Source organism: Erinaceus europaeus, chromosome 16 (genome assembly GCF_950295315.1).
Source record: "Erinaceus europaeus chromosome 16, mEriEur2.1, whole genome shotgun sequence".
NCBI lineage: Eukaryota > Metazoa > Chordata > Mammalia > Eulipotyphla > Erinaceidae > Erinaceus > Erinaceus europaeus.
Genome location: NC_080177.1, coordinates 22,572,856 through 22,595,147, shown reverse-complemented (window position 1 = coordinate 22,595,147; position 22,292 = coordinate 22,572,856). Strand labels below are relative to the sequence as shown.

Below are 22,292 nucleotides of genomic sequence, written 5' to 3'. Positions count from 1 at the left end.
TAAATTAAGCTTTGAAATACTACTACTTCTAAATCACCTCCCAGGGCAGGAAGCCTTGTACAAGCTGTAATCCCAGGAGCCCAGAGTGGTGCTTGACAAAGCCAGTGAATGTTTTGGAAGTTCTGACCAAAGGTCACAACCCTCCATCCCGCCCCACTTTTTTCCTGAAGCCTTCTCGGACCACTGGTCTCTCCAATTAGAACAGCACCTCCTGGGGTCAAGCGGTGCCCATGCCCTCCAATAAAGTGCAAGGGTTACAATATGCAGGGATGCGGGTTCAACCCTCTAGCCACCACCTGCGGGGTGGTGGTGGGGGACAGCATTCTGAACGGTAAGCAGTACTGCAGGTGTCTCTCTCCCTCTCTGCTTTCCCTTTCCTTCTCAATTTCTATCTCTGTCCAAAAACAAAGCAAAACAAAAATAACAGAAGAACACACACAACAATAAAAGGACACACACACACACACACACACACACACACACACACACACACACACACACACACACACACACACACACACACACACACGCCAAATGGGAATAATGGGAATAGGGTCCTGTCCGGGCTTGTTTCTTGAGCTATGTACACAGATGGAGGGTCGTCGCCTCTGAATGTGCGCTGTGGGGTGCCAGTAGCGGCCAGTAGCCCAGGTCAGGTTGTGCACAGCTGGCAGGACCCCGGCCACCGGGCGGGAGCGGCGAGGACGCGCTCCTCGTAGCACTACACTTTGCAAACTTTCCGACTTTTCCTAAAGCGAGAGAGTGCGAGGCTGCCTCCCCTCTGCACGGCGCTCTGTACTGAAGAGGAGGGGCACGGTGATGGGGACCCCCTAAAAGGTGTCCGGGAGACTCGATGCACCCCGGGCCCCTTCCCCAGCTCCTGGCTCGCGGACTCAGTCGCGAGACCTGGCCCGGCCGCCCCGGGATAGCGGGGGGGAGGGAAGGGGGAGGGGGCGGGAGGGGGGAGGGGGCGGGGGGCGGGAGCTCCTGCACCCCAGGCCGCGGGAGGGCGGAGCTGCGCCGCCCCGGCCCGCTCGCACGCACGGAAGTGCCTTGGAGTTTGCCCGATTCCCCAGCCAGCTTTTCCTCCCCGCCTCGTTGGCTCCCTCCCTCCCTCCCCGCAGCCCTCACCTCCCCCCCGCGGTTATTCCCTCCCTCCTCTGGACGCCACCTCCCGGAATCGCCTCTTTTTTTTTTTTTTTCCTTCTTCCCTCTGTTTTGTTTTGGAGCTGGCTCCTGGCGGGCGGTGCACAGGGGCTGCAAGCGCCGGAGGAGGAGGACGAGCCGCCGGGGCGCAGCCCCCTATCGCACCCCGCGCCACCTTCGGGCAGACTGCAGGACGGCAGACTGCAGGACGCACCGACAGGACAGACGTCCGGGCGCGCCATCTGCTCGGCTGAGCGCCCTCCAAAACTCCTGCGCAGAGTGTGCGTGCACGGGGGGCTGGGGGTCCGTGTCCTCTCCCAAAGGTAACTGTGGGGGTTACCTTTGGACTGCTGGCGGCGGAGTGGGGGTGGTGGTGTCTGGGACTCCGATCGGGGTCAGCTCCAGGCCCAGCAAGTGCGCAGGAATCTGGCAAACAAAAGAGGCCACTCACTCGTTCAACTAGTGGCCCCGAGTCGCCGGGGTGGGGGCCGGCCGCGGGACCAGGGCTGCTGCTGCCATTTGTGTAAGCCCCACTTCTGGTTTTCCCGGCTCGGCTCTTTGGGAAACGGGACACATCCACACTTGGACCTGATTCAGGAGGCTGCTGCTGTTTCTTCTCGCCCCTCTTGAGTTTTTCTGGATTTCTGAACAACCCGGTGGCCCGGGAGGAGGGGGGGGTAGGAGGAAGGCGCAGATCTGCAGAGGAATGTGAGCGCCTCTCAAGGCCTCAGCAGTCCGGAGCGGAGCCTGGGCTGCCTCATTTCTGTGACGGTGTTTCCAGTGATTCTCTTCTATTTCAGGACCTCGTTCCAGTGGAAAGTGACCACTTCTTGCCCTCTCGGAGCTGATTTCTCGGAATCATCTGACTTCAGGGACCAGAAGGAAAAAGGACTCCTCCAGCCCCCACGCCCCAGGGCAAGGAGGGAAACTGTGGGCATGCGCCCCACCCCTGCTCTTGGGTGTGTGCACAGAGACCCCATAGGGCAGTTTCTGGGCCATCAGACATTGCTTTGAAGAGAGCACGGCTGGACAGCATCTGGGGGTGCCGAGAGCCTGTCTGGGTCTTTGTGTTGCTTGTCCCCTGTTTGCTTTGGACAGTTCATCTCCCCCCACCCCCAGCCATGGCTCTGAAAGGGCGTGCCCTGTATGACTTCCACAGTGAGAACAAGGAGGAGATCAGCATCCAGCAGGACGAGGACCTAGTCATCTTCAGCGAGACCTCGCTGGACGGCTGGCTGCAAGGCCAGAACAGCCGCGGGGAGACCGGGCTCTTCCCGGCTTCCTATGTGGAGATCATCCGCTCTGGCCTGGGCTGTGGCTCCAGCCCCTCCGACTATTTCAGCAGTTCCTCCGAGGTTCCTCTGGGCACCCAGGTGAGCACCTATGAGGACCCTGGCCCTGGTGCAGGGGGCAGTGGCTTCCTCTCATACCAGGGCAGCTTGGAGGAGGATGATGATGATGATTGGGACGACTGGGAAGACGGATGCACTGTGGTGGATGAGCCCAGGGCTGGCGGGCTGGGGCTGAGCACCAACGGGCACCCCCCGTTGAACCTGTCCTACCCGGGCGCTTACCCCAGCCAGCATGTGGCCTTCCGGCCCAAGCCGCCCCTGGAGCGGCAGGACAGCCTGGCGTTGGCCAAGCGGGGCAGTGTGGTGGGACGCAACCTGAACCGCTTCTCCTGCTTCGTGCGCTCAGGAGTGGAAGCCTTCATCCTGGGAGATGTGCCCATGATGGCCAAGATCGCCGAGACCTACTCCATTGAGATGGGCCCCCAGGGCCCCCAGTGGAAGGCCAACCCTCACCCGTTTGCCTGCTCGGTGGAGGACCCCACCCGGCAGACCAAGTTCAAGGGCATCAAGAGCTACATCTCCTACAAGCTCACCCCCACCCATGCTGGCTCCCCTGTCTACCGACGCTACAAACACTTCGACTGGCTCTACAACCGCCTGTTGCACAAATTCACGGTCATCTCGGTGCCCCATCTGCCCGAGAAGCAGGCCACTGGGCGCTTTGAGGAGGACTTCATTGAGAAGCGGAAGCGAAGGCTCATCCTCTGGATGGACCACATGACCAGCCACCCGGTGCTGTCGCAGTATGAGGGCTTCCAGCACTTTCTCAGTTGCCTGGATGACAAACAATGGAAGATGGGCAAGCGGCGGGCAGAGAAGGATGAGATGGTGGGTGCCAGCTTCCTGCTCACCTTCCAGATCCCCACGGAACACCAGGATCTGCAGGATGTGGAGGACCGCGTAGATGCCTTCAAGGCCTTCAGTAAGAAGATGGATGACAGTGTCTTGCAGCTCAGCACCGTAGCAGCCGAGCTGGTGCGCAAGCATGCGGGGGGTTTTCGCAAGGAGTTCCAGAAGCTGGGCAGCGCCTTCCAGGCTGTCAGCCATGCCTTCCAGCTGGACCCCCCCTTCAGCAATGAGGCCCTTAACAGTGCCATCTCGCACACGGGCCGCACCTATGAGGCTGTGGGCGAGATGTTCGCAGAGCAGCCCAAGAATGACCTCTTTCAGATGCTGGACACCTTGTCGCTCTACCAGGGCCTGCTCTCCAACTTCCCTGACATCATCCACCTCCAGAAAGGTAAACTTGGTGGGGGGCAGTTAGAGGGGGGCCAGGACAGAACACAGCAGCCCAACTGCTCTTCCTTTCTCTGTCTCAGCCATTGTTTCACCAAGTGTGCTGAGCACCTGCCATGGGACAGGTGTTATTCCAGCTGCAGGGATGTTGTTAGGGATAGGCTTGGCCTCTGTCCTCAAGAAGTTCACTATGCCCATTCATTCATTCATTTTCTCCAGTTGTAGCTTAGTCAATTTTTAAAGTTTTTTTTTAGTTTCCTTTTTTTTTTTTTTTGCCTCCGGGGTTATTGCTGCAGTTCGGTGCCTACACTACGAATCCACTGCCCCTAGAGGCCATCTTTTTTCCACTGTTGTTATTGTTGCTGCTGCTGTTGTTGGATAGGACAGAGGGAAGATGGGGAGAGAAAGCTAGACACCTGCAGACCTGTTTCACTGCTTGTGAAGTGACCTCTCCCCTTGCAGGTGGGGAGCTGACGGCTCAAACGAGGGTCCTTCCGTGGCCCTTGTGCTTAGTACTCTGCATTTAACCTGGGGTACCACTGCCTGACCCCTAATTTTTTAGTTTCTTTAACAATTTTTTTATTGGGGCTGGATGGTGGTGCACCTGCTTGAGCGTACATATTACAGTGCGCAAGGACCCAGGGTTGAGTCCCCGGTCCCCACCTGCAGGGGAAAGCTTCACGAGTGGTGAAGCAGTGCTGCAGGTGTCTCTCTGTCTCTCTCCCTATCACCCCCTTCCTTCTCAATTTCTGCCTGTGTCTATCCAATAAATAAATAAATATTTTTTAAAAGTTAAAATTTTTTTTGTGGGGTAGGGGTAGATAGTATAATGGTTATGCAAAGAGACTCTTATTCCTGATGTTCCAAAGTCCCAGGTTCAGTCACCTGCACCACCATAAGCCAGAGCTGAGGAGTGCTCTGGTAAACAAAAACAAACAAATAAAAAAAATATTTATTTATTTGTTGAATAGAGACAGCCAGAAATTGAGAGGGAAGGGGTGATAGAGGAGGAAGAAAGACACCTACAACACTGCTTCACCACTTGCAAAGCTTTCCCCTTGCACTTGGGAACTGGGGGCTTGAACCTGGGTCCTTGCACATTGTAACACGTGCACTCAACCAGGTACACCACCACCTGGCCCTTCGTGTAGTCATTTACTTATCTAATAGGGAGAGAGAGTGTGAAAGAGACCACACCAGCGACTCTTCCTTCAGTGTGATGGTGGCCAGGCTCAAACCCAGTTCACCTGCACGGCAAAGCAGACAGAGCTATTTTGCCAGCCCTTCGCTTAGCCATAAAAAAAAGATTGTATTTATTTACTTACTTTTTTATCATTTTATTGGCGGTGGTTAATGGTTTACAATATAGTTGTTGACACAATGGGTATAATCTCTCATCTCCCCACGATAGGCATCTGCAGGCCACTCTCCAACTTGGGTCCTTTTCCATCATGAAGCCTCAGGACCCCAAGGCCTGCTCTCTGCCCCTCTCTTCACTTCCTTTCCCAGAGCTTTTTGCTTTGGTGCAACACACCAGATTTTATATGTTTATTAATGAGAGAGAGAGAGAACCAGACACCACTCTGTTCCATGAGCTGCCAGGCATTGAACTCTGGACTTCATGCCTGAGAGTCCAATGCTTTATCCACTGCACTACCTCCTGAACCTCCTCATTTAGCCATTGAATCCTTAGAGGGGTCAGGCTGGATTCTGGGAACACAGTCAAGGCTTAGTCCTGGAAGACAACAGCAGAGCCTGATAAAGAGAGCACATCGTGGCCTGTCTCCCCACTCGTCACAGGCACATGCACACCCACCCCTGCTCTGCAGCTCCAGAGCCTGCACTCCCTGCTGTGCCCCTATCTGCCAGCTCTGGTCTATGCAGGCTGGGAAGGCAGCTGCCCCCACTGTGCAGATGGAGGAGCTGCTGTCCAAAGAAGGGTGGGTGCACAGGGAGTCCTCAGCCCAACTGGGACTGTCCCTTCCTCCCTCATCTCCCCCAGGACGGGACGTGTCTGCCTGGGCCAGCTCCCAAGACCAGCCGTGTTTTCAGTTCTCATGGGCCCCTCTGGGGGGGAGGGACAGGATGGGCCCGTCGTCTGTTACCGTCAAGGAACTGCCAGGGAAGTGACTCACCCTGGGTCAAGTCGGGGCACCTGGGCTGGACTACCAGGGGCCAGTGTGTGCATGGGGGGCAGGGAGTCAGCAGGGGCCCAGGATACACGGTCCATGTAGGTCCCCAGTCACAGCCTGGCACTTTCTGATGAAGGGCTGTCAGGACCTGATCTGTCAGGTGACCTGGGACAGGAGGGAGGGGAGATGTCAGGCCAGAGGTGTGGTCCTCCCCGGGGCTGCTTGGCAAGTTGGGAAGGACTGCAGGGTGTGGGGCAGGCTCCCGGCCCCAGGCCCTGAGGTCAGGCCTGGTGTGCTGGGGAGTTTTCCTCTGGGTGGGGCCAGGAGCCAATCTGGACAGAGCCTAGGGGACAGGAGAGATACCCCTGCTTTAATACCAGGGGAGTGGGCTATAACCAGCCCTGTTCTTCTGTCCCAGGGAGGCACCTTCTAGAATGTCAGCTCCCTGCCTCCTTTCTCCTTACCCTCTTCCTCATCTCTGCCCTTTCTTCTTATCTCCACACCCCTTTTTCCTTTCCTCCATTTCCAGATTCAGGACACCTGAGTTTAGCTGTGGCTTCACCCCTGGCTTGTTGTGCACCCCTGGGAAGTGGCTTCCTTTCTCTGAACTTGGCCTGTAAAACCCAGTGAATGTCTTCAAGGGGTGGTGGGGCAGGGCCTCTTGGGGAGGGTCTGGGTGAGGCCAGGGTGATGCCTGGCTCTGCCTCTGAGCTCAGGGGTAGGGAGAGGTCAGGGAGGTGGCCAGGCCTGTGGGGGCCCACTTGGGCAGTTTTCTCCCCATGTGTGAGGAAGTGGGGCCACTGGGGACTCTGCTGCATCAGAGCCTGGAAAGCTGGTTCAACCGGCTCCTAGGCTGGCATGGCGGCTGTGTTTGGGCAGCAGAAGGAGGGCCGCTGGCTGCAGCATTTGCAGAGCTGCCCACAGGAGTCTGGGGACCCTTCACCCAGCGCAGTGTTGTAGCAGGAAGGCTGCTCCACACCCAGGCTCACACCTGACTCCGAGAGTGGCTATTCCTGGGTCTCTGTTGTGAGGGGCCGCCACCCCTGGGGGAGGGAGTAGGCAGTCTTGGGCAGGGGACTACCACCACCCACAGGCTAGGTCCTTACAGTAGGTAAATCTTGGAATCTAGCTGAGACCCAACTGGACAGATTTTGGGGGGACCCCATTTGATGTGGAGGAGTTCCGCACTGACCCCCACTGGTGGAGGAAATAGCAAGGAATTGGGCCACTGCTCTTAGGACCCTACTCAGACTGTGTGAATAGCGGGATGGGGGTGAGGAGTGATGAGTGGCTGTGCAAGGGGATGGGGGTCAGAGACCTGACCAGTGCGGGTCAGGAAACTTCCTCAGTCTCCACACTACTGCTCTGGGGGCCAGGGGCCTGTTTGCCGACAGATCCTGGATCCTACAGCTCAGTCAAGGGTTTTCTCAAGAGAAGGGAAGCCTTGCTATTAGCTATCCAGGCCAGGGCAGTTTGGGGGGTGAATGAGGACCCTCATGTTAGTGACCTCGGGACAGCTAAGGGAACTAGGATCCTGCCCAGGGATCCTGCCTGGAAACAGCTCACTGGGTTTCCTGATGTTTTACACTTCAGGAAACTGAAGCTCAACGAGGGGAAGGCACTTCCCAGGGTCACACAGCCAACTGGTGTCCTAAGGCTCATCACCAGCTGGGGAGGTGGGTTCAGGCCTCTTCAGTTTACAGAGGAAGCACAGGGAAGGGGATGTGTTATGTGGACCCCAGGGGAGCCTGAGCTCACAGCCTAGACTGCCCACTGTGCCAGGTGGAAGGAAAAGAGGTCCCCGAGGGATGGGTGCCTGGCACAAATGAGCCCTGAGGGCCAGGGTGAGGGAGAGAGGGAGGCTTGGGTGCTCCAGCACTGATTTACCTGGCACCTTCGGGGGCAGGAGGCAAGCCCAGACCCACAGCAGCCATGGGGCCATGGAAGGCACAGGCTAGTCAAGGCTAGGGAGCCCCTACTAGGCCATGCTCTTGCCCGGGGGACCAGCCTGTTTTCTGGGCCATGTAAGCCTCCATAAGCACAGAGAATCCTACCTCCACCACCAGCTGCTGCTTGCTGTGATGGAAAGAGAGTTTGCACACTTTGCATGTGGCATTTTTTTTTGGCATTTTTTAAAATATTCCCTTTGTTGCCCTTGTTTTATTGTTGTTGTTATTGATGTCGTTGTTGGATAGCACAGAGAGAAATAGAGAGAGGAGGGGAAGACAGGGGGAGAGAAAGACATCTGCAGACCTGCTTCACTGCTTGTGAAGCGACACCCCATCAGGTGGGGAGCTGGGGTCTTGAACCAGCATCCTTACTCTGGTCCTTTCACTTTGCACTGTGTGCGCTTAACCCGCTGCACCACTTCCCAGCGCTTAACCCGCTGCACTACCGCCCAACTCCTGGTATTATCATTATTTTTTAAAGATTTTATTTATTTATTAATGAGAAAAATAAGAGGGGAGAGAGAGAGAAAGAGAGAACTCGACATCACTCCAGTACATGTGCTGCCAGTAACTGAACTGGGGTCCTCATGCTAGAGAGCCCAGTGCTTCATCTACTGCACCACATCCTGGACCACTATTATTATTATTTTTAGAAATTTATTTGTTTATTCCCTTTTGTTGCCCTTGTTGCTTTATTGTTGTTGTTATTGTTGTCATTGTTGTTGGATAGGACAGAGAGAAATGGAGAGAGGAGGGGAAGACAGATAGGGGGAGAGAAAGACAGACACCTGCAGACCTGCTTCACCACTTGTGAAGTGACTCCCCTGCAGTTGGGGAGCCTGGGGGCTCAAACCAGGATCCTTATGCTGGTCCTATCTTTCTCTATATTTCTGGATTTTCCTATTTTCTTTCTTTATTTTTATATTTTATTTATTTTTTATTTTCCTATTTTCTTAGGGCAAAAAAACACAGTAATATATTAGTGGTCTGGGAGGTGGCGCAGTGATAAAGCTTTGGACTCTTAAGCATGAGGTCCCGAGTTCGATCCCCGGCAGCACATGTGCCAGAGTGATGTCTGGTTCTTTCTCTCTCCTATCTTTCTCATAAAAAAAAAAAAAAAAAACTAAAAAAAAATATTAGTGGAAAAGGTTTGGAAAGAAAAACAGAAACAGATTGAGCAAAGATCAGAGATGATGAAAGGGAGAAGCAGGGAGTCGGGCAGTAGCACAGCGGGTTAGACACAGGTGGTGCAAAGCACGAGGACTGGCGTAAGGATCCTGGTTTGAGCTCTCAGCTCCCCACCTGCAGGGGAATCGATTCACAAGCGGTGAAGCAGGTCTGCAGGTGTCTATCTTTCTCTCCCCCTCTCTGTCTTTCCCTCCTTTCTTGATTTCTCTCTGTCCTATCCAACAACAATGACATCAATAACAATAACAATAAGAAAACAACAAGGGCAACAAAAGGGAATAAATAAATAAATATAAATATTGTTGTCTGGGAGGTGGCACAGGGGATAAAGCATTGGACTCTCAGACATGAGGTCCTGAGTTTGATCCCTGGCAGCACATGTACCAGAGTGATGACTGGTTCTTTCTCTTTCTCTCTTCCTATCTTTCTCATAAATAAATAAAAAAGAAATAATATTTAAAAAAAACCATCCAACTTAAAAAAACAAATATAAATATAAAGTATGTATTTTCATGTATGTATGTGTGTGTGTGTGAGGGAGAGAGAGAGAAAGGGAGAGAGAGGCATCAAAGCACCACTGTATTCTGGCATATGTGGTGCTGGGGATCGAACCTGGGACCTCATACATGGAAGTCCAGTGCTCTACTGCCCACCTAGCTCCCTGATCACTGTCGTGAGTTCTTGTAACAGTAGTGCAGTTAAATTTATGTGGAGACTGAGCAACTGGAGAAGAGCCATTTATGTGACTGGGCCTCTGTCTCCTCATTAGCACACTGGCCTTTGCTCTCATCCCGTGGGAGGAGATGATTATAATCTCATTTTACAGATGTGAAAGCTATTATTTTAAAGCTTTGAAAGATGAGTTAGGGACCAGGCTGTGGCGCACCTGGTTGAGCATACGTGTTACCATGTGCAAGGACCTGGGTTTGAGTGCCTGGTCCCTACCTGCGGTGGTGGTGGGGGAGCTTTGCAAGTAGTGAAGCAGGTCTGCAGGTGTGTCTCTCTGTCTCTCTGTTTTTCCCTTCCCTCTTGATTTCTGTCTCTAGCCAATAAATAAAGAGAATTTAAAAATTAAAAAAGAAAGATGAATCAAATGATTTATTTATTTATGAGAGGAAGAAAGAGAGAGAACCAGAGAATCACTCTTTTTTAATATTTATTTATTTATTTTCCCTTTTTTGGTTGCCCTTGTTATTTTTCATTGTTTTGTAGTTGTTACTGATGTTGTCATTGTTGGATAGGACAGAGAGAAATGGAGAGAGGTGGGGAAGACAGAGAGGGGGAGAGAAAGACACCTGCAGACCTGTTTCACCGCCTGTGAAGGTACTCCCCTGCAGGTGGGGAGCCGGGGGCTCGAATCAGGATATTTACGCAGGTTCTTGCGCTTTGTGCCACGTGTGCTTAACCCGCTGCACTGCCGCCCGACTCTCCGGAGAATCACTCATGCATACAATACCAGAGATCAAACGCAGGACCTCATGCTTGCAAGTACAGTGTTTTATCCACTTTTATCCACTGCTACTTCCTGTGTCACCCTATACTTTTAATGGTTGTTTACTTATGAGAAAGAGAGAATGAGAGAGGAGGGAGGGAGAGTGGTCCAGGAGGTGGTGCAGTAGATAAAGCACTGGACTCTCAACCATGAGATCCTGAGTTCAATCCCCAGCAGCACATGTACCAGAGTGGTGTTTGGTTTTTTTCTCTCTCTCTTCCTATCTTTCTCATGAATAAATAAATAAATTCTTTAAATAAATTTTAAAAAAAGGAAGTAGTGTTAGAGAGAGACAGAACTGCTCAGCTGTGGCATAAGGTGGTGCTAGGGATTGAACCTGTGGCCTCTGGGGCTACAGGCATGAAAACTGAAAATTAGGGCTCTAACAGGCTGAGATCTCACCCTGGCTCCAGTTGTGGAAATAAAGCTTTGTGATCCAATGTTAACAGCTTCCTGTCTAGCCCAGCTTGTCCTGTTTGGCGTTGGGGAGGCCTGTTGCCAGAGCAATGGCTTGCTGGAGGTGACATAGGTGGGACTGGGCCGCAGACTTCCTGTCCCTGGGGAGTGGGTGGCAGTTACCCCAAGATGGGAAGCAGGGTGGGTGAAATCATGGGTTTGGGGACTCTTCCTGAGTCCTTGGGCCTATGGAGCTCCAGCCCTCCTGTCCCCATAGCACAGACTATAGGAAGCCTCTGGGGCAGAGGCTCCCTAGGTACTCAGCTCTTAGTTTGAGTCCTGAGTGGACTGTGAAGGAATACTAGACAGGCCTGAACCCTGCTTTCTGGCCCTGTGCCGGTTCCAGCCACAGTTCTGAGTCACAGGGTGGAGAGGTGACAGAGCACAGGGTGGAGCTTCAGCCCCTCTTCATCCTCTTGGCTTTTGTCTCCCATCCTGGCTCCCTGCCTTCTTGTGGAGACCGAGCAACCGGAGCAGAGCCATTTCTGTGATTAGGCCTCTGTCTCCTTTATTAGCACAGTGGCATTTGCTTCCTGAGCATGGGGATTCCTCCCCCGGCACACAACTTTCTTTGACGGGGAGAGTCCAGGCTGGCTCTCCACCTTCCCTTCTGGTAGGTTCCTTTTTCTGCAGCTTATCTCTGATTTATATGATTATTCATTCTTTTCTCTTTCTTTCCTTCTTTTAGAGTATTTATTATTATTACTACTACTATTATTATTTAAATATTTATTCCCTTTTGTTGCCCTTGTTTTATTGTTGTAGTTATTATTGTTGTTGTTATTGATGTCCTTGTTGTTGGATAGGACAGAGAGAAATGGAGAGAGGAGGGATAGATACAGAGAGGGAGAGAAAGATAGACACCTGCAGACCTGCTTCACCGCCTGTGAAGTGACTCCCCTGCAGGTGGGGAGCTGGGGGCTCCAACCAGGATCCTTACACCAGTCCTTGCACTTTGCGCCACCTGCGCTTAACTGCTGCACTACCGCCTGACTCCCTTACTGTTATTATTTTATGAGAGAAAAGAGAGGGAACCAGAGCATCATTTGAAATATGTGATGCAGGGGATCAAACTCAGGACCTCATGCTTACAAGTCCAGTGCTCTGATCACTGTGACATTCCATGTTTCTCCTCCCCTATCCCGATTTATTTATTTATTTTATTTATTGTTGGAAAAGTCATGGTACATTTTTGCATAGAAAAACAGATAAATGGGAGTTGGGTGGTGGTGCAGCAGGTTAAGCGCACGTGGCACAAAGTGCAAGGACCTGCGTAAGGATCCCGGTTCGAGCCCCCGGCTCCCCACCTACAAAGGGAATTGCTTCATAGGTGGTGAAGCAGGTCTGCAGGTGTCTGTCTTTCTCTCCCCTTCTCTGTCTTCCCCTCCTCTCTCGATTTTTCTCTCTGTCCTTTCTTTCTTTTTTTTTTTTTATGCCTCCAGGGTTATTGCTGGGGCTTGGTGCCTGCACTACGAATCCACTGCTCCTGGAGGCTTTTTTCCCCCCTTTTTTTGCCCTTGTTGTTCTCTGTCCTTTCTAACAACAACAATATTAATAATGACAATAATAACAACAACAACAATAAAAAACAAACAAGGGCAACAAAAGGGAAAATAAATAAATATATAAAAAAAGAAAAACAGATAAATACATCATGACATTTCCAAAGTCCCAATGTTTTTATTTTTATCAGAACATTGCTCAGATCTGGCTTATGGAGGTACTGGGGATTGAACCCAGGACCTCAGAGCCTAAGGCATGAAAATATTTTCCCATGGTCATTATACTATCTCCTTGGCCCTGATTGATTTTATAAATATTTTATTTTTATTTATTTTTTAAATATTTTCTTTTCTTTTTTTAATAATCTTTATTTTTATTGGATAGAGACAGCCAGAAATCGAGAAGGAAGGGAGAGATAGAGAGAGACAGAGAGACACCTGCACCCCTGCTTCACCACTCATGAAGCTTTCCGAACCCTAGAGGTGGGGACCGGGGGCTCGAACCTGGGTCCTTGCATACTGTAATGTACACTTCAACCAGGTATGCCATTGCCCAGCCCCATAAATATTTTATTCTTTAGTATATTTTTACGTTTTGTTTATTTTATTTGCTAGGACAGAGAAATTGAGAGGGGAGAGAGAGACAGAAAGACACTTGCAAGGGAGCTGGGCAGTAGTGCAGCAGGTTAAGCGCACATGGCGCAAGGTGCAAGGGCTGGCGTAAGGATCCCAGTTAGAGGCCCCGGCTCCCCACCTGCAGGGGGGTCGCTTCACAAGTGGTGAAGCAGGTCTGCAGGTGTCTCTCTTTCTCTTCCCCTCTCTGACTTCCCCTCCTCTCTCCATTTCTCTCTGTCCTATCCAACAACAACAGCTATGACAACAATAACAACTACAATAAGCACCAATAACAAGGGCAATAAAATGGGAAAAATGGCCTCCAGGAGCAGTGGATTCGTAGTGCAGGCACTGAGCCCAGTGATAACCCTGGAGGCAAAAAAGAAAGACACGTGCAGCACTGCTTCACTGTTCATGAAGCTTTCCACTTGCAGGGGGGCGGTGTGGGGGCTTGAACCTAGGCCCTTGCATGTGGTAACACAAGCACTTAGCCAAGTGTGCCACTGCCTGGCCCTTTGATTTATCTATTCTTTTTTTAAATTTTAATTTTTTATTATCTTTATTTATTTATTGGATAGAGAGTCAGAAATCGAGAGGGAAGGGAGGGATAGAGAGGGAGAGAGACAGAGAGACACCTGCAGCACTGCTTCACCACTTGTGAAGCTTTCCCCCTGCAGGTGGGGACTAGGGGCTTGAACCTGGGTCCTTGAGCATTGTAACATGTGCGCTCAATCAGGTGCGCCACCACCCAGCCCCCACCTTTGATTTATTTATTAATAAGAGAGTGGCGAAGAGAGAATTGCTCTGGCACATGTGATGCCAGGGATGGAATTGGGGACCTCGTGCTTAAGAGTCCAGTGCTTTATCTACTTCTGGGCTGCTCTTTTCTTTTTTTGGGAAGTTTCAGGAATTGATCCCAGGGTCTCATTCATACACTTTTATCACTGAATCATCTCCCCAACTCCTTTTCTGCTGCTTTTCTGGTCCTTCTGGTTCCTTGGGACTGTCTATAGCTCTGATGCTTATCTGGGCCACACAGGTCTGACAGGAGGTGGGTCCACCCCCTAGCTATGGGTCTTGGATCTGAGAGCCACTAGGCAAGAAGCCCCCTTGGGGCTGGGTGGGGGTTACACATCTGATCTCTTAAGACTTCTCTAGCTAGCAAGTCTCTTGGGTCTTCCCTTGGCCTTGGTGTGGCCCCTTTTCTATGACCCAAGCCTGGGCAGTGCAGATAAGACAAAAGGCAGTTCAAAGAAAATGGGGAAGAATGAGTAGGCTGGAGGCTAGAGTCAACAGAAGACTTTCTTCATTTTATTTTATTTTTATTATTTTTATAGAGTCAGAGAGAATTGACAGAAAGGAGATAGGGAGAGAGACACCTGCAGCCCCGCTCCACCGCTTCATGCTAGTGAAGCTTCTCTGCTGCAGGCAGGGACCAGAGTCTTGAACCTGGGTCCTTGTCCATGGTAACATGTACACTCTACCAGGTATGCCACTGCCTGGCCCCCACAGAGTTCTTTTGAGAGTGGTGTGAGCAATAGAGTGCTGTTGGAGTCTTCCTGTCCCTCTACCAAATGCCAATATTAAGGCTGGGGAAATAGCTCAATTGACAGAGCCCAGGACTAGTATGCTTGAGGCTCTTGGTTCTACGTACTGAAGTGATGTTCTGACATTCTCTCCCTCTCTCATATAAAATAAATGAAATAAATCTTTAGGGCTAGGAGAGCATTTACCAGCTATAGAGTATAAGCCGTCCTATGTGAGAGGCCCTGAATTTGAGCACTGTCACTGTATGGAAGTATTACAGTGCTGGGAGAAGCTTTGTGGATGGTGGAGTGGTTCTATCGTGTCTCTACAGGGGGGCCAGGCTCAAACCTGAGTTGCATGCATGGCAAAACAGCACAGTCCAAGTGAGCAATTTTCTGGTTATTTACTTATTATTGTCACCAGGGTTATATCACTGGGGCTCTGTCCCACGCTTTCTCTGAGGAAGGCCCCCCAGGGCCCTCAGGATTGGATGATTTCTCTCCTTCAAAATGTGGGGTGCACTGAAAAGCACTTCTTCCTGCCAGGTCTGGGGCAGTGGCACCCACATCACATTGAGTTTGGGCTTATTTAAAACATTGCTGTAGGGAGTCGGGCGCAGCGGGATAAATGTACGTGGCACAAAGTGCAAGGACTGGCTTAAGGATCCCAGTTCAAGTCCCCGGCTCCCCACCTGCAGGGGAGTCACTTCACAGGTGGTGAAGCAGGTCTTCTGTCTTTCTCTCCCCCTCTCTGCCTTCCCTCCTCTCTCCATTTCTCTCTGTCCTATCCAACAACAATGATATCAATAACCACAACAATGTTAAACAAGGGCAACAAATGGGAAAAATAAATAAATAAATATAAAAAAAAAAGAACATTGCTGTAGGGGGCCAGATGGCAGCCTAGCCGAGTGACTTAAGTGTACAGGGCGCACATGGTATAAAGATCCCGGTTCCAGCCCCCGGCTCTCTGCCTGCAGGGGGGTTGCTTCACAAGCGGTGAAACAGGTCTGTAGGTGTCTTTCTCTTTCCCTCTGTCTTCCCCTCCTCTCTCGATTTCTCTGTCCTATACAACAACAGCAATAACAATAATAACAAGGGCAATAAAAATGGGAAAAATGCACCGAGCCCCAGCAATAACCCTGGAGGCAAAAAAAACATTGCTGTAGCAACAGGTAGTGAAGCAGTACTGGGTGTCTCTTTCTCTCCCTCTCTATCTTCCCTTTCCCTCTTGATTTCTCTCTGCTTCTACTCAATTAAGATATATATATATATATATATATATATATATATATATATATATATATATATGTTAAAAAAATACCACACTGGTGTGGCACTGGGGCCTCTCAAATATACCATTCCCAGACCAACTTTTTCATTCATTTGTATTACATATATAAAGAGATCTGGGGAGACAGCATAATGGTTATGCAAAAGGCAATCATGCCTGAGGTTCAGAGGTCCCAGGTTCAAGCCCTGGCACCACCATAAGCCAGAACTGACCACTGCTCTGGTTAAAAATAAATAGGGGCTGGGCCGTGGTGCACTTGGTTGAGGACACATTAACCATGTGCAGGGGCCTGGGTTCAAGCCCACTGTCCCCACCTGAAGGAGGGAAGCTTCACCAGCAAGTGAAGCAGTGCTGCAGGTGTCTCTCTTCCCCTCTCCCTCTCTATCTCTCCCCCACCTCCAATTTCTCTGTCTTATCAAATAAACAAACAAACACAATGGCTGCCAAGAGCATGAATTTGTTGTGCGGGCATGTTTGGGGGATGCTGGTGAGATGTTCCAACATGCTCTGTCCTCGTCTCTCCTGTCACTGCTCACAGAAGTGAACTCCCTTCCCTGTCCTTGGCTCTCTGGGGAGTGAGTGCCCATCATGGGCAGGCCAGGTGCCTTCTGCCTCCCCTCTCAGCCACGTCCCACCACTTCCCAGCAGTCAGCCCAGCGCCTGTTGAGACAGAGGCAACACTCACTCACCACCTGCTTAGGGATTCATTAGTTTCTCTTCTGCCCAGGTTTTCCTCATCTCTCATCTGTCGACTGTGTTTCCAGGGCCTCTCTAGTCCCCTGGGGGCTCAGGGTGGGGACACACAGGCCTATGTGTAGAGCACACACACAAAGGCACACTCCAGGTGGCTGTGTGATGGGGGGGCAGGAGAGGTGGGATGGGGGTGTTCTGCTGCGGGGCACTGGGGGAGGCTCATGTGTATGGATGGCCCCTGCTCTGGCCTTGAATTATGCACCAGTCAGACATGAGATGGTGGGGAGAGCAGAGTGAGCTTCATGGACAGGGTGTCTGTGTGGGATGGTGCATGTGCCAGCTTCCAGGAGGTTGCCCTCCCCGGACAGAGGAACTTAGACCTTGATTTGCATGCAGTGAGGGAGCCAGGAAAGGCTGGGAGGTCTGGGGTCCCAGCTGGGCCCTTCCTTTTGTAGATAGAGAGGCAGAGAAAAAGTAAAAAAGACCATAGCACTGAAGCTTCCTTTAATGTGGTGGAGTCCAGGCTCTAACCTGGGTCAGACACATGGCAAAGCAGCGCACTATCCAAGTGAGCTATTTTGCTGGTCCTGGGCTGCTGTTCATTTACCTGTGGAGACTCTACGAGCCTGAAATGGAGGCAGGGAGCTGCTGGGTGTGCAGCTGTAGCACCTAGTGCTAGGCGGTCAGAGAAGCTGCAGCGTGGTAAGAGCTGGGTTCGATAGAAGGACGGGCTCGTGGAGGTGCTGAATGCAGTGGAGGTGATATCTGAGGTGAATTAGGAGCCAGTGTGAGAACTGAGGAGGCCCATGGTGGGTGGTAACAGGGGCTGGGTGGTGGTGCACTTGGTTGATCACACACATTGCCATGCACAAGGACTTGGGTTCAATACCCTGGTCTCCACCTGTGGCTTGGGTGAGGGGGCTTCAACAGTGGTGAAGAAGTGATACAGGTGTCTTTCTCTCTCTCTTCCTATCTTCCCTTTCTATCTCATCAGGGGGCTCAGGGAGGCCTGAGGGGGCCAAAGAGAGCCTGGAGCCTTAACCCCCTATCCCTCCACTCTGCCCTGCCAGGTGCCTTTGCCAAGGTGAAGGAGAGCCAGCGTATGAGCGATGAGGGCCGCATGGCGCAGGACGAGGCGGATGGCATCCGCCGGCGCTGCCGCGTGGTGGGCTTTGCTCTGCAGGCCGAGATGAACCACTTCCACCAGCGCCGCGAGCTCGACTTCAAGCACATGATGCAGAGCTACCTGCGCCAGCAGATCCTCTTCTTCCAGCGGGTGAGCCAGCAGCTGGAGAAGACGCTGCGCATGTACGACAGCCTCTGACCCAGTGGGCGCCCAATACTCTGCCGCCTCCCAGCTCCAGTAGTGGCTCAGGAGGTCCCTGGTCCCTCCACTTGGGGGTCATTCCCCCCAGCCCTTGGGTCAGTCCCTTGCAGCCAGGCCAGAGACTTGGCTGCCCCAAGAGCCCAGAGCACTCTCTGCTGGCCTCCATCCCCTTGCTTGCTCAGCAGACACCGTGCTGCAGAGGCCTGCTCTGGGGACAACCCCAGCCCAGGTGGGTCCGTGCACCTGCAGATACAGGCGAGTCAAGGTCTGTGAATGCTTTCAGAAAGGACCATTTATACTGATGGTCAGGGGAGACTCCACAGACTAGGTGGTATTTGCACAGTCTTGAAGGATGACAGGGACCTGCCAACCAGTGAATCGAGACAGTTGATGGGAAGGACATTCCAAAGAGAGGAGGGCGAGAGGGGCAAAGGCACAGAAGCCTGTAGACACCCCTCTCTTCTCTGTTACCTTCCCTCAGCATGCTAGGTGTCCTCCAGTCTGGCCTTTGTGACAGGAGAGGGAGGAGGCTCCTGTGGCCATGCCTCACCCCATCTGCCATAGGAGGGGCTGCAGGCCAGTCCCTTCTGCCTACCCCACCTGCTAAGCCTTCACTGCCTGTGGAGTAGGGGACCACACAGCATCTTTTCTCTGAGCTCAAGGCACCACAGGCCCCAGGACCCTGGTGGAACCTTCTTGTAGGGAGCAACCCAAAGTTGGCAGATACTGAGTTCACCAGCAGTCTTGCCCACTCTCACAGCAGGCTTGGACTCCAGACCCCAGGGCCTCTGGCCACCACCTGCCTCACTGTGATGCCATCACTGGCTCCCAGCCAAGTTTACACACCAGAGGGAGGGGGCTACTCCCCCCAGTTACCCTCAGGCCAGGGTGAGCTCCAGCAGCAGGTTTGGGGGACAGGCAGGTACTACTGCTGCCCCCCCAGGAGAATCCCAGGAGGTTCTGGTTGCCCCTGGCCGCTGTTGCTGCTTGAATCCATTCTTTCTTGTTTTCTTGATAAACCTTTTACAATTAAGATAACATAAGCTGGGCTTGGTTTATTTGTTTGAGGGCTGGAGGATGAAGGTAGGGAAGGCTATAACTTTACTCATTCCTGGGAGCTATTGGATCTGAGGTTCTGAGACTGTGGTGGGTATAAAATTTATCCCAGAACCTCAAAATTGATAGTGGGGAGTTCTGGCTGGGGGAGGCCCCTGTTGCCTCTTCCAGTCTCCATTTGGCACTCAGGAGTCTGGACAGGGCCTTAGCTGCTTCTCCCAGTGACCCCAGGATGGCTTAGTCCATAGAAGTTCCTCTGCCCAGGCAAACAGGCCCCAGTCATGGCCCTTCCTCCCACCACCCAAAATCTCAGTGGGGGTGAGGAGGGGCTCAGACTGTCCTTCTCCAGGTGTCCCTGGTATGTGTGTGTGTAGAGGGGCTTGTGTTTGTGCGGGGCATGGGGGGCAGCCTGCAGTACTTCACTGGTAGAAACTGAGGCTGACCCTTCAGTCAGGCCACTGGGGGATTCCCCACCAGGTTGAGCAGGGGTCACACAGGAAAGGAGGAGGGCTCTCTAGTCAAGAGAGGTTGGGATGAGGGACAGGAAACCCACCCCTCCAACCCTATACACCCCCTTTCATTCAGGGCAGTGTCCTCAGAGGAACTTCTGGAATGGGCCCCTGGCCCTGGGTCAAGATTAGGTCAGATTTGGGACTTTCTGTGGAATTTTCCCTCCCTTTTCCTTGTCCTTCCTTCTTTCGTTTTCCATCCCATTCGTCCTTAGCCTCTTCTCTGCTCTGACCTCCACTAGGGTGGAGGTGGGGGAGGGGAGTGTGGGACAGGGCCTTTCTTTCTGCACCAGTCTGGTAGGTGTTTTGCTGTTGTTGTTGGAGCTTCACTGCTCCATGCTTTGACATATATATATATATATATTTGGTAGAGACAGGCAGAAATCAAGAGGTGGGGGTCAGGCGGTAGTGCAACAGGTTAAGCGCACATGGCACAAAGTGCAAGGACCAGTGTAAGGATCCCAGTTTGAGCCCCCAGTTTCCCACCTGCAGGGGGGTCGCCTCACAGGTGGTGAAGCAGGTCTGCAGGTGTCTATCTTTCTCTCCCCCTCTCTGTCTTCCCCTCCTCTCTCCATTTCTCTCTGTCCTATCCAACAACAATGACACCAATAACAACAATAGTAATAACCACAATAACCATAAACGACAAGGGCAACAAAAGGGGGGAAAATAGTCTCCAGGAGCAGTGGATTTGTGGTGCAGGCACAGAGCCCCAGCAATAACACTGGAGGCAAAAAAAAAAATGAAGAGGTAAGGGGAGACAGAGGAAAAAAGACAGATACCTACACCACTATTTTACCGCTTGAGAAACTTTTCTCTAGCAGGTGAGGACCAGGGGCTTGAACCTGGGTCCTTGTGCACTGAAAACTGCACTCAACCAGGTGTGCCACAGTCCAGTCCCTCACTGTTCCATGCTAACTTTTTCAAATATAGAGAAACAGAGATGGGGGTGGGGGAAGACATCACAGCACTGAAGCTTTCCCCCTGGTGTGGTGGGGACCTCCATTGTGTGCATGGCAGAGCAGGAGCCCTTCTGGGTGAGCTGTCTTGCCAGCTGGGATGCTTGTCTTCACCCATAGTGGCCAGAGAGTGCCCCTGGCAGACTTTCTGGCCTACAGAAGAACATTGTTCTGTGTCTCTGTCTTTTTTTTTTTCCCTCCAAGGTTACCTCTGGGGCTCAGTGCCTGCACCACGAATCCATTGCTCCAGGAGGCCATTTTTTCCATTTTGTCATGGTTGTTGTTGTTATTGCTGTTTTTATTGGATAAGACAGAGAGAGGAAGGGGAGAGGAGGGAGAGAGTAAGACAGATACCTGCAGACCTGCTTCACCACCTATGAAGTGAACCCCTTCAGGTGGGGAGCGAGGGGGCTTGAACCAGGATCCTTATGCTGGTCCTTGTGCTTCGCATCATGTGCTTAACCCTCTACACTATGGCCACCCCCCATTTTTTAAAAAGATTTTATTTATTAATAAGAAAGATGGGGGGAGGAGACATCACTCTAGTGCATGTGGTGCCAGGGATTGAATTTGGAACCTCATGCTTGAGAGTCCAAATGCTTTATCCACTGTGCCACCTCCCAGACCACTCCTGTGTCTCTTCCTTAAGAGGGGCCTCCTCCATTCTTTCCATCAAGGCAGGCCATCAGTCTGCTTGGACCTGAGAGAAAAACCAGTGGCTGAGGTTCTGATGGGCCATGTGTACGTGTGTGTGTGTGTGTTTTAGGATACAGGGGCATCACAGTCCCTCCTCTGGTTTCTCTCCCTATGGTGTTGGGATGTTGAAAGAATTGAAAGTGGTCTGGGCAGACCATAGCTCCTTTCTGCAGGGGGATGGGGACTTGGAGTGGGGCATCCTGGTGGTGGCAGGGCCTACTGGCTGGGCTCAGTCATGTGGTGCCAAGCAGATGTTCCTGACCGAGCTGGCCCCCATTGCTTCCAGTCCCTCTCTCTCTCTCTCACAGCTCTGGCAGGGCAGGGTGGGGCTGGAGTAGAAAACAAGGCCTTTCTTTCTGCCTCAGGCAGCTCAGGACCTTGGGAGGAGGGGAGATCCCTGAGTCTCAATCAATCTTGGACCATCTTCGTGCCCAAATTAGAGGTGAGGGGGGTGGTTGGGGATGGCTGCTGTCCCTATCACCTCCTGGACCCAGGGTTGTGACTTGCTGGGTAAGGGCTGGACCACGGCTGAGGCAGAGACTTCATGCCCAGATCATCATCGCCACACAGCCATCCACAGGGTCACACGTGGCAATCCTGGAGGCACAGGGACAAATACTCAAACATACAGGGCCACTGAGGCACATGGGCACATGGGAACACGTCCCAGGACTGTGCCTGCTCCCAGGCACTAACTCTAACTCCTGCTCTAACTCCAGGTTAAGTTCTTTACTCACCACACAGCCTGGGAGCTTGAGGTCTCGCTGACTGACCCCTCGTGTGGGGATGCTGCAGACCTGGTGTCCAGTGCCCAGCAGGCTCTGTGGCCTGACTTTGCCTACCCAGTGCCAGGCTGCCCTACAGGCCAATGGCCGAGCCCACCAGCCAAACCCCAGGCATCTGCGGGGCCAGGCTGAGACTGCAATAGCCAAGTGAGCCAAGACCAGGATGCTGTGGGCAGGGCCCAGCCTGGGCGGGAGGAACATTCCGGCATCGGCTTCTCCCCAGGCATGTGAGGCCTGGGCCCGCCCTGCCTGCCTGCCTGCCTGCCCGCTGACTCAGGACTTGAGGAGCCAAGCCCGCCCTGCTCCCCCTTCTCCTGACCAGGCCGTCTCCGGTCCCACCCTCTGCTGGATGGGGCAACAGGCACTGGTGAGCCCTGTT

At 52.4% G+C, this 22,292-nt stretch overlaps 1 protein-coding gene across 3 annotated transcripts; it reads left to right on the top strand.

Annotated features, from left to right (window-relative positions):
- The first annotated feature begins 995 nt into the window (after positions 1–995).
- Positions 996–18,951, top strand: SNX33 (sorting nexin 33). 3 transcript variants are annotated; one of them, XM_016189427.2, is made up of 3 exons: positions 996–1,427; positions 1,947–3,738; positions 17,652–18,951. In XM_016189427.2, the coding sequence occupies exons 2-3, from the start codon at positions 2,268–2,270 to the stop codon at positions 17,903–17,905; spliced, it is 1,725 nt and encodes a 574-aa protein (XP_016044913.1). In that variant the 5' UTR covers positions 996–1,427; positions 1,947–2,267; the 3' UTR covers positions 17,906–18,951. The 3 variants fall into 3 exon arrangements, with proteins under 3 accessions (XP_016044913.1, XP_007525820.1, XP_060030720.1); XM_007525758.3 differs by having other exon boundaries at positions 996–1,469; XM_060174737.1 differs by lacking the exon at positions 996–1,427 and adding an exon at positions 1,535–1,669.
- The last annotated feature ends 3,341 nt before the right edge of the window (positions 18,952–22,292 follow it).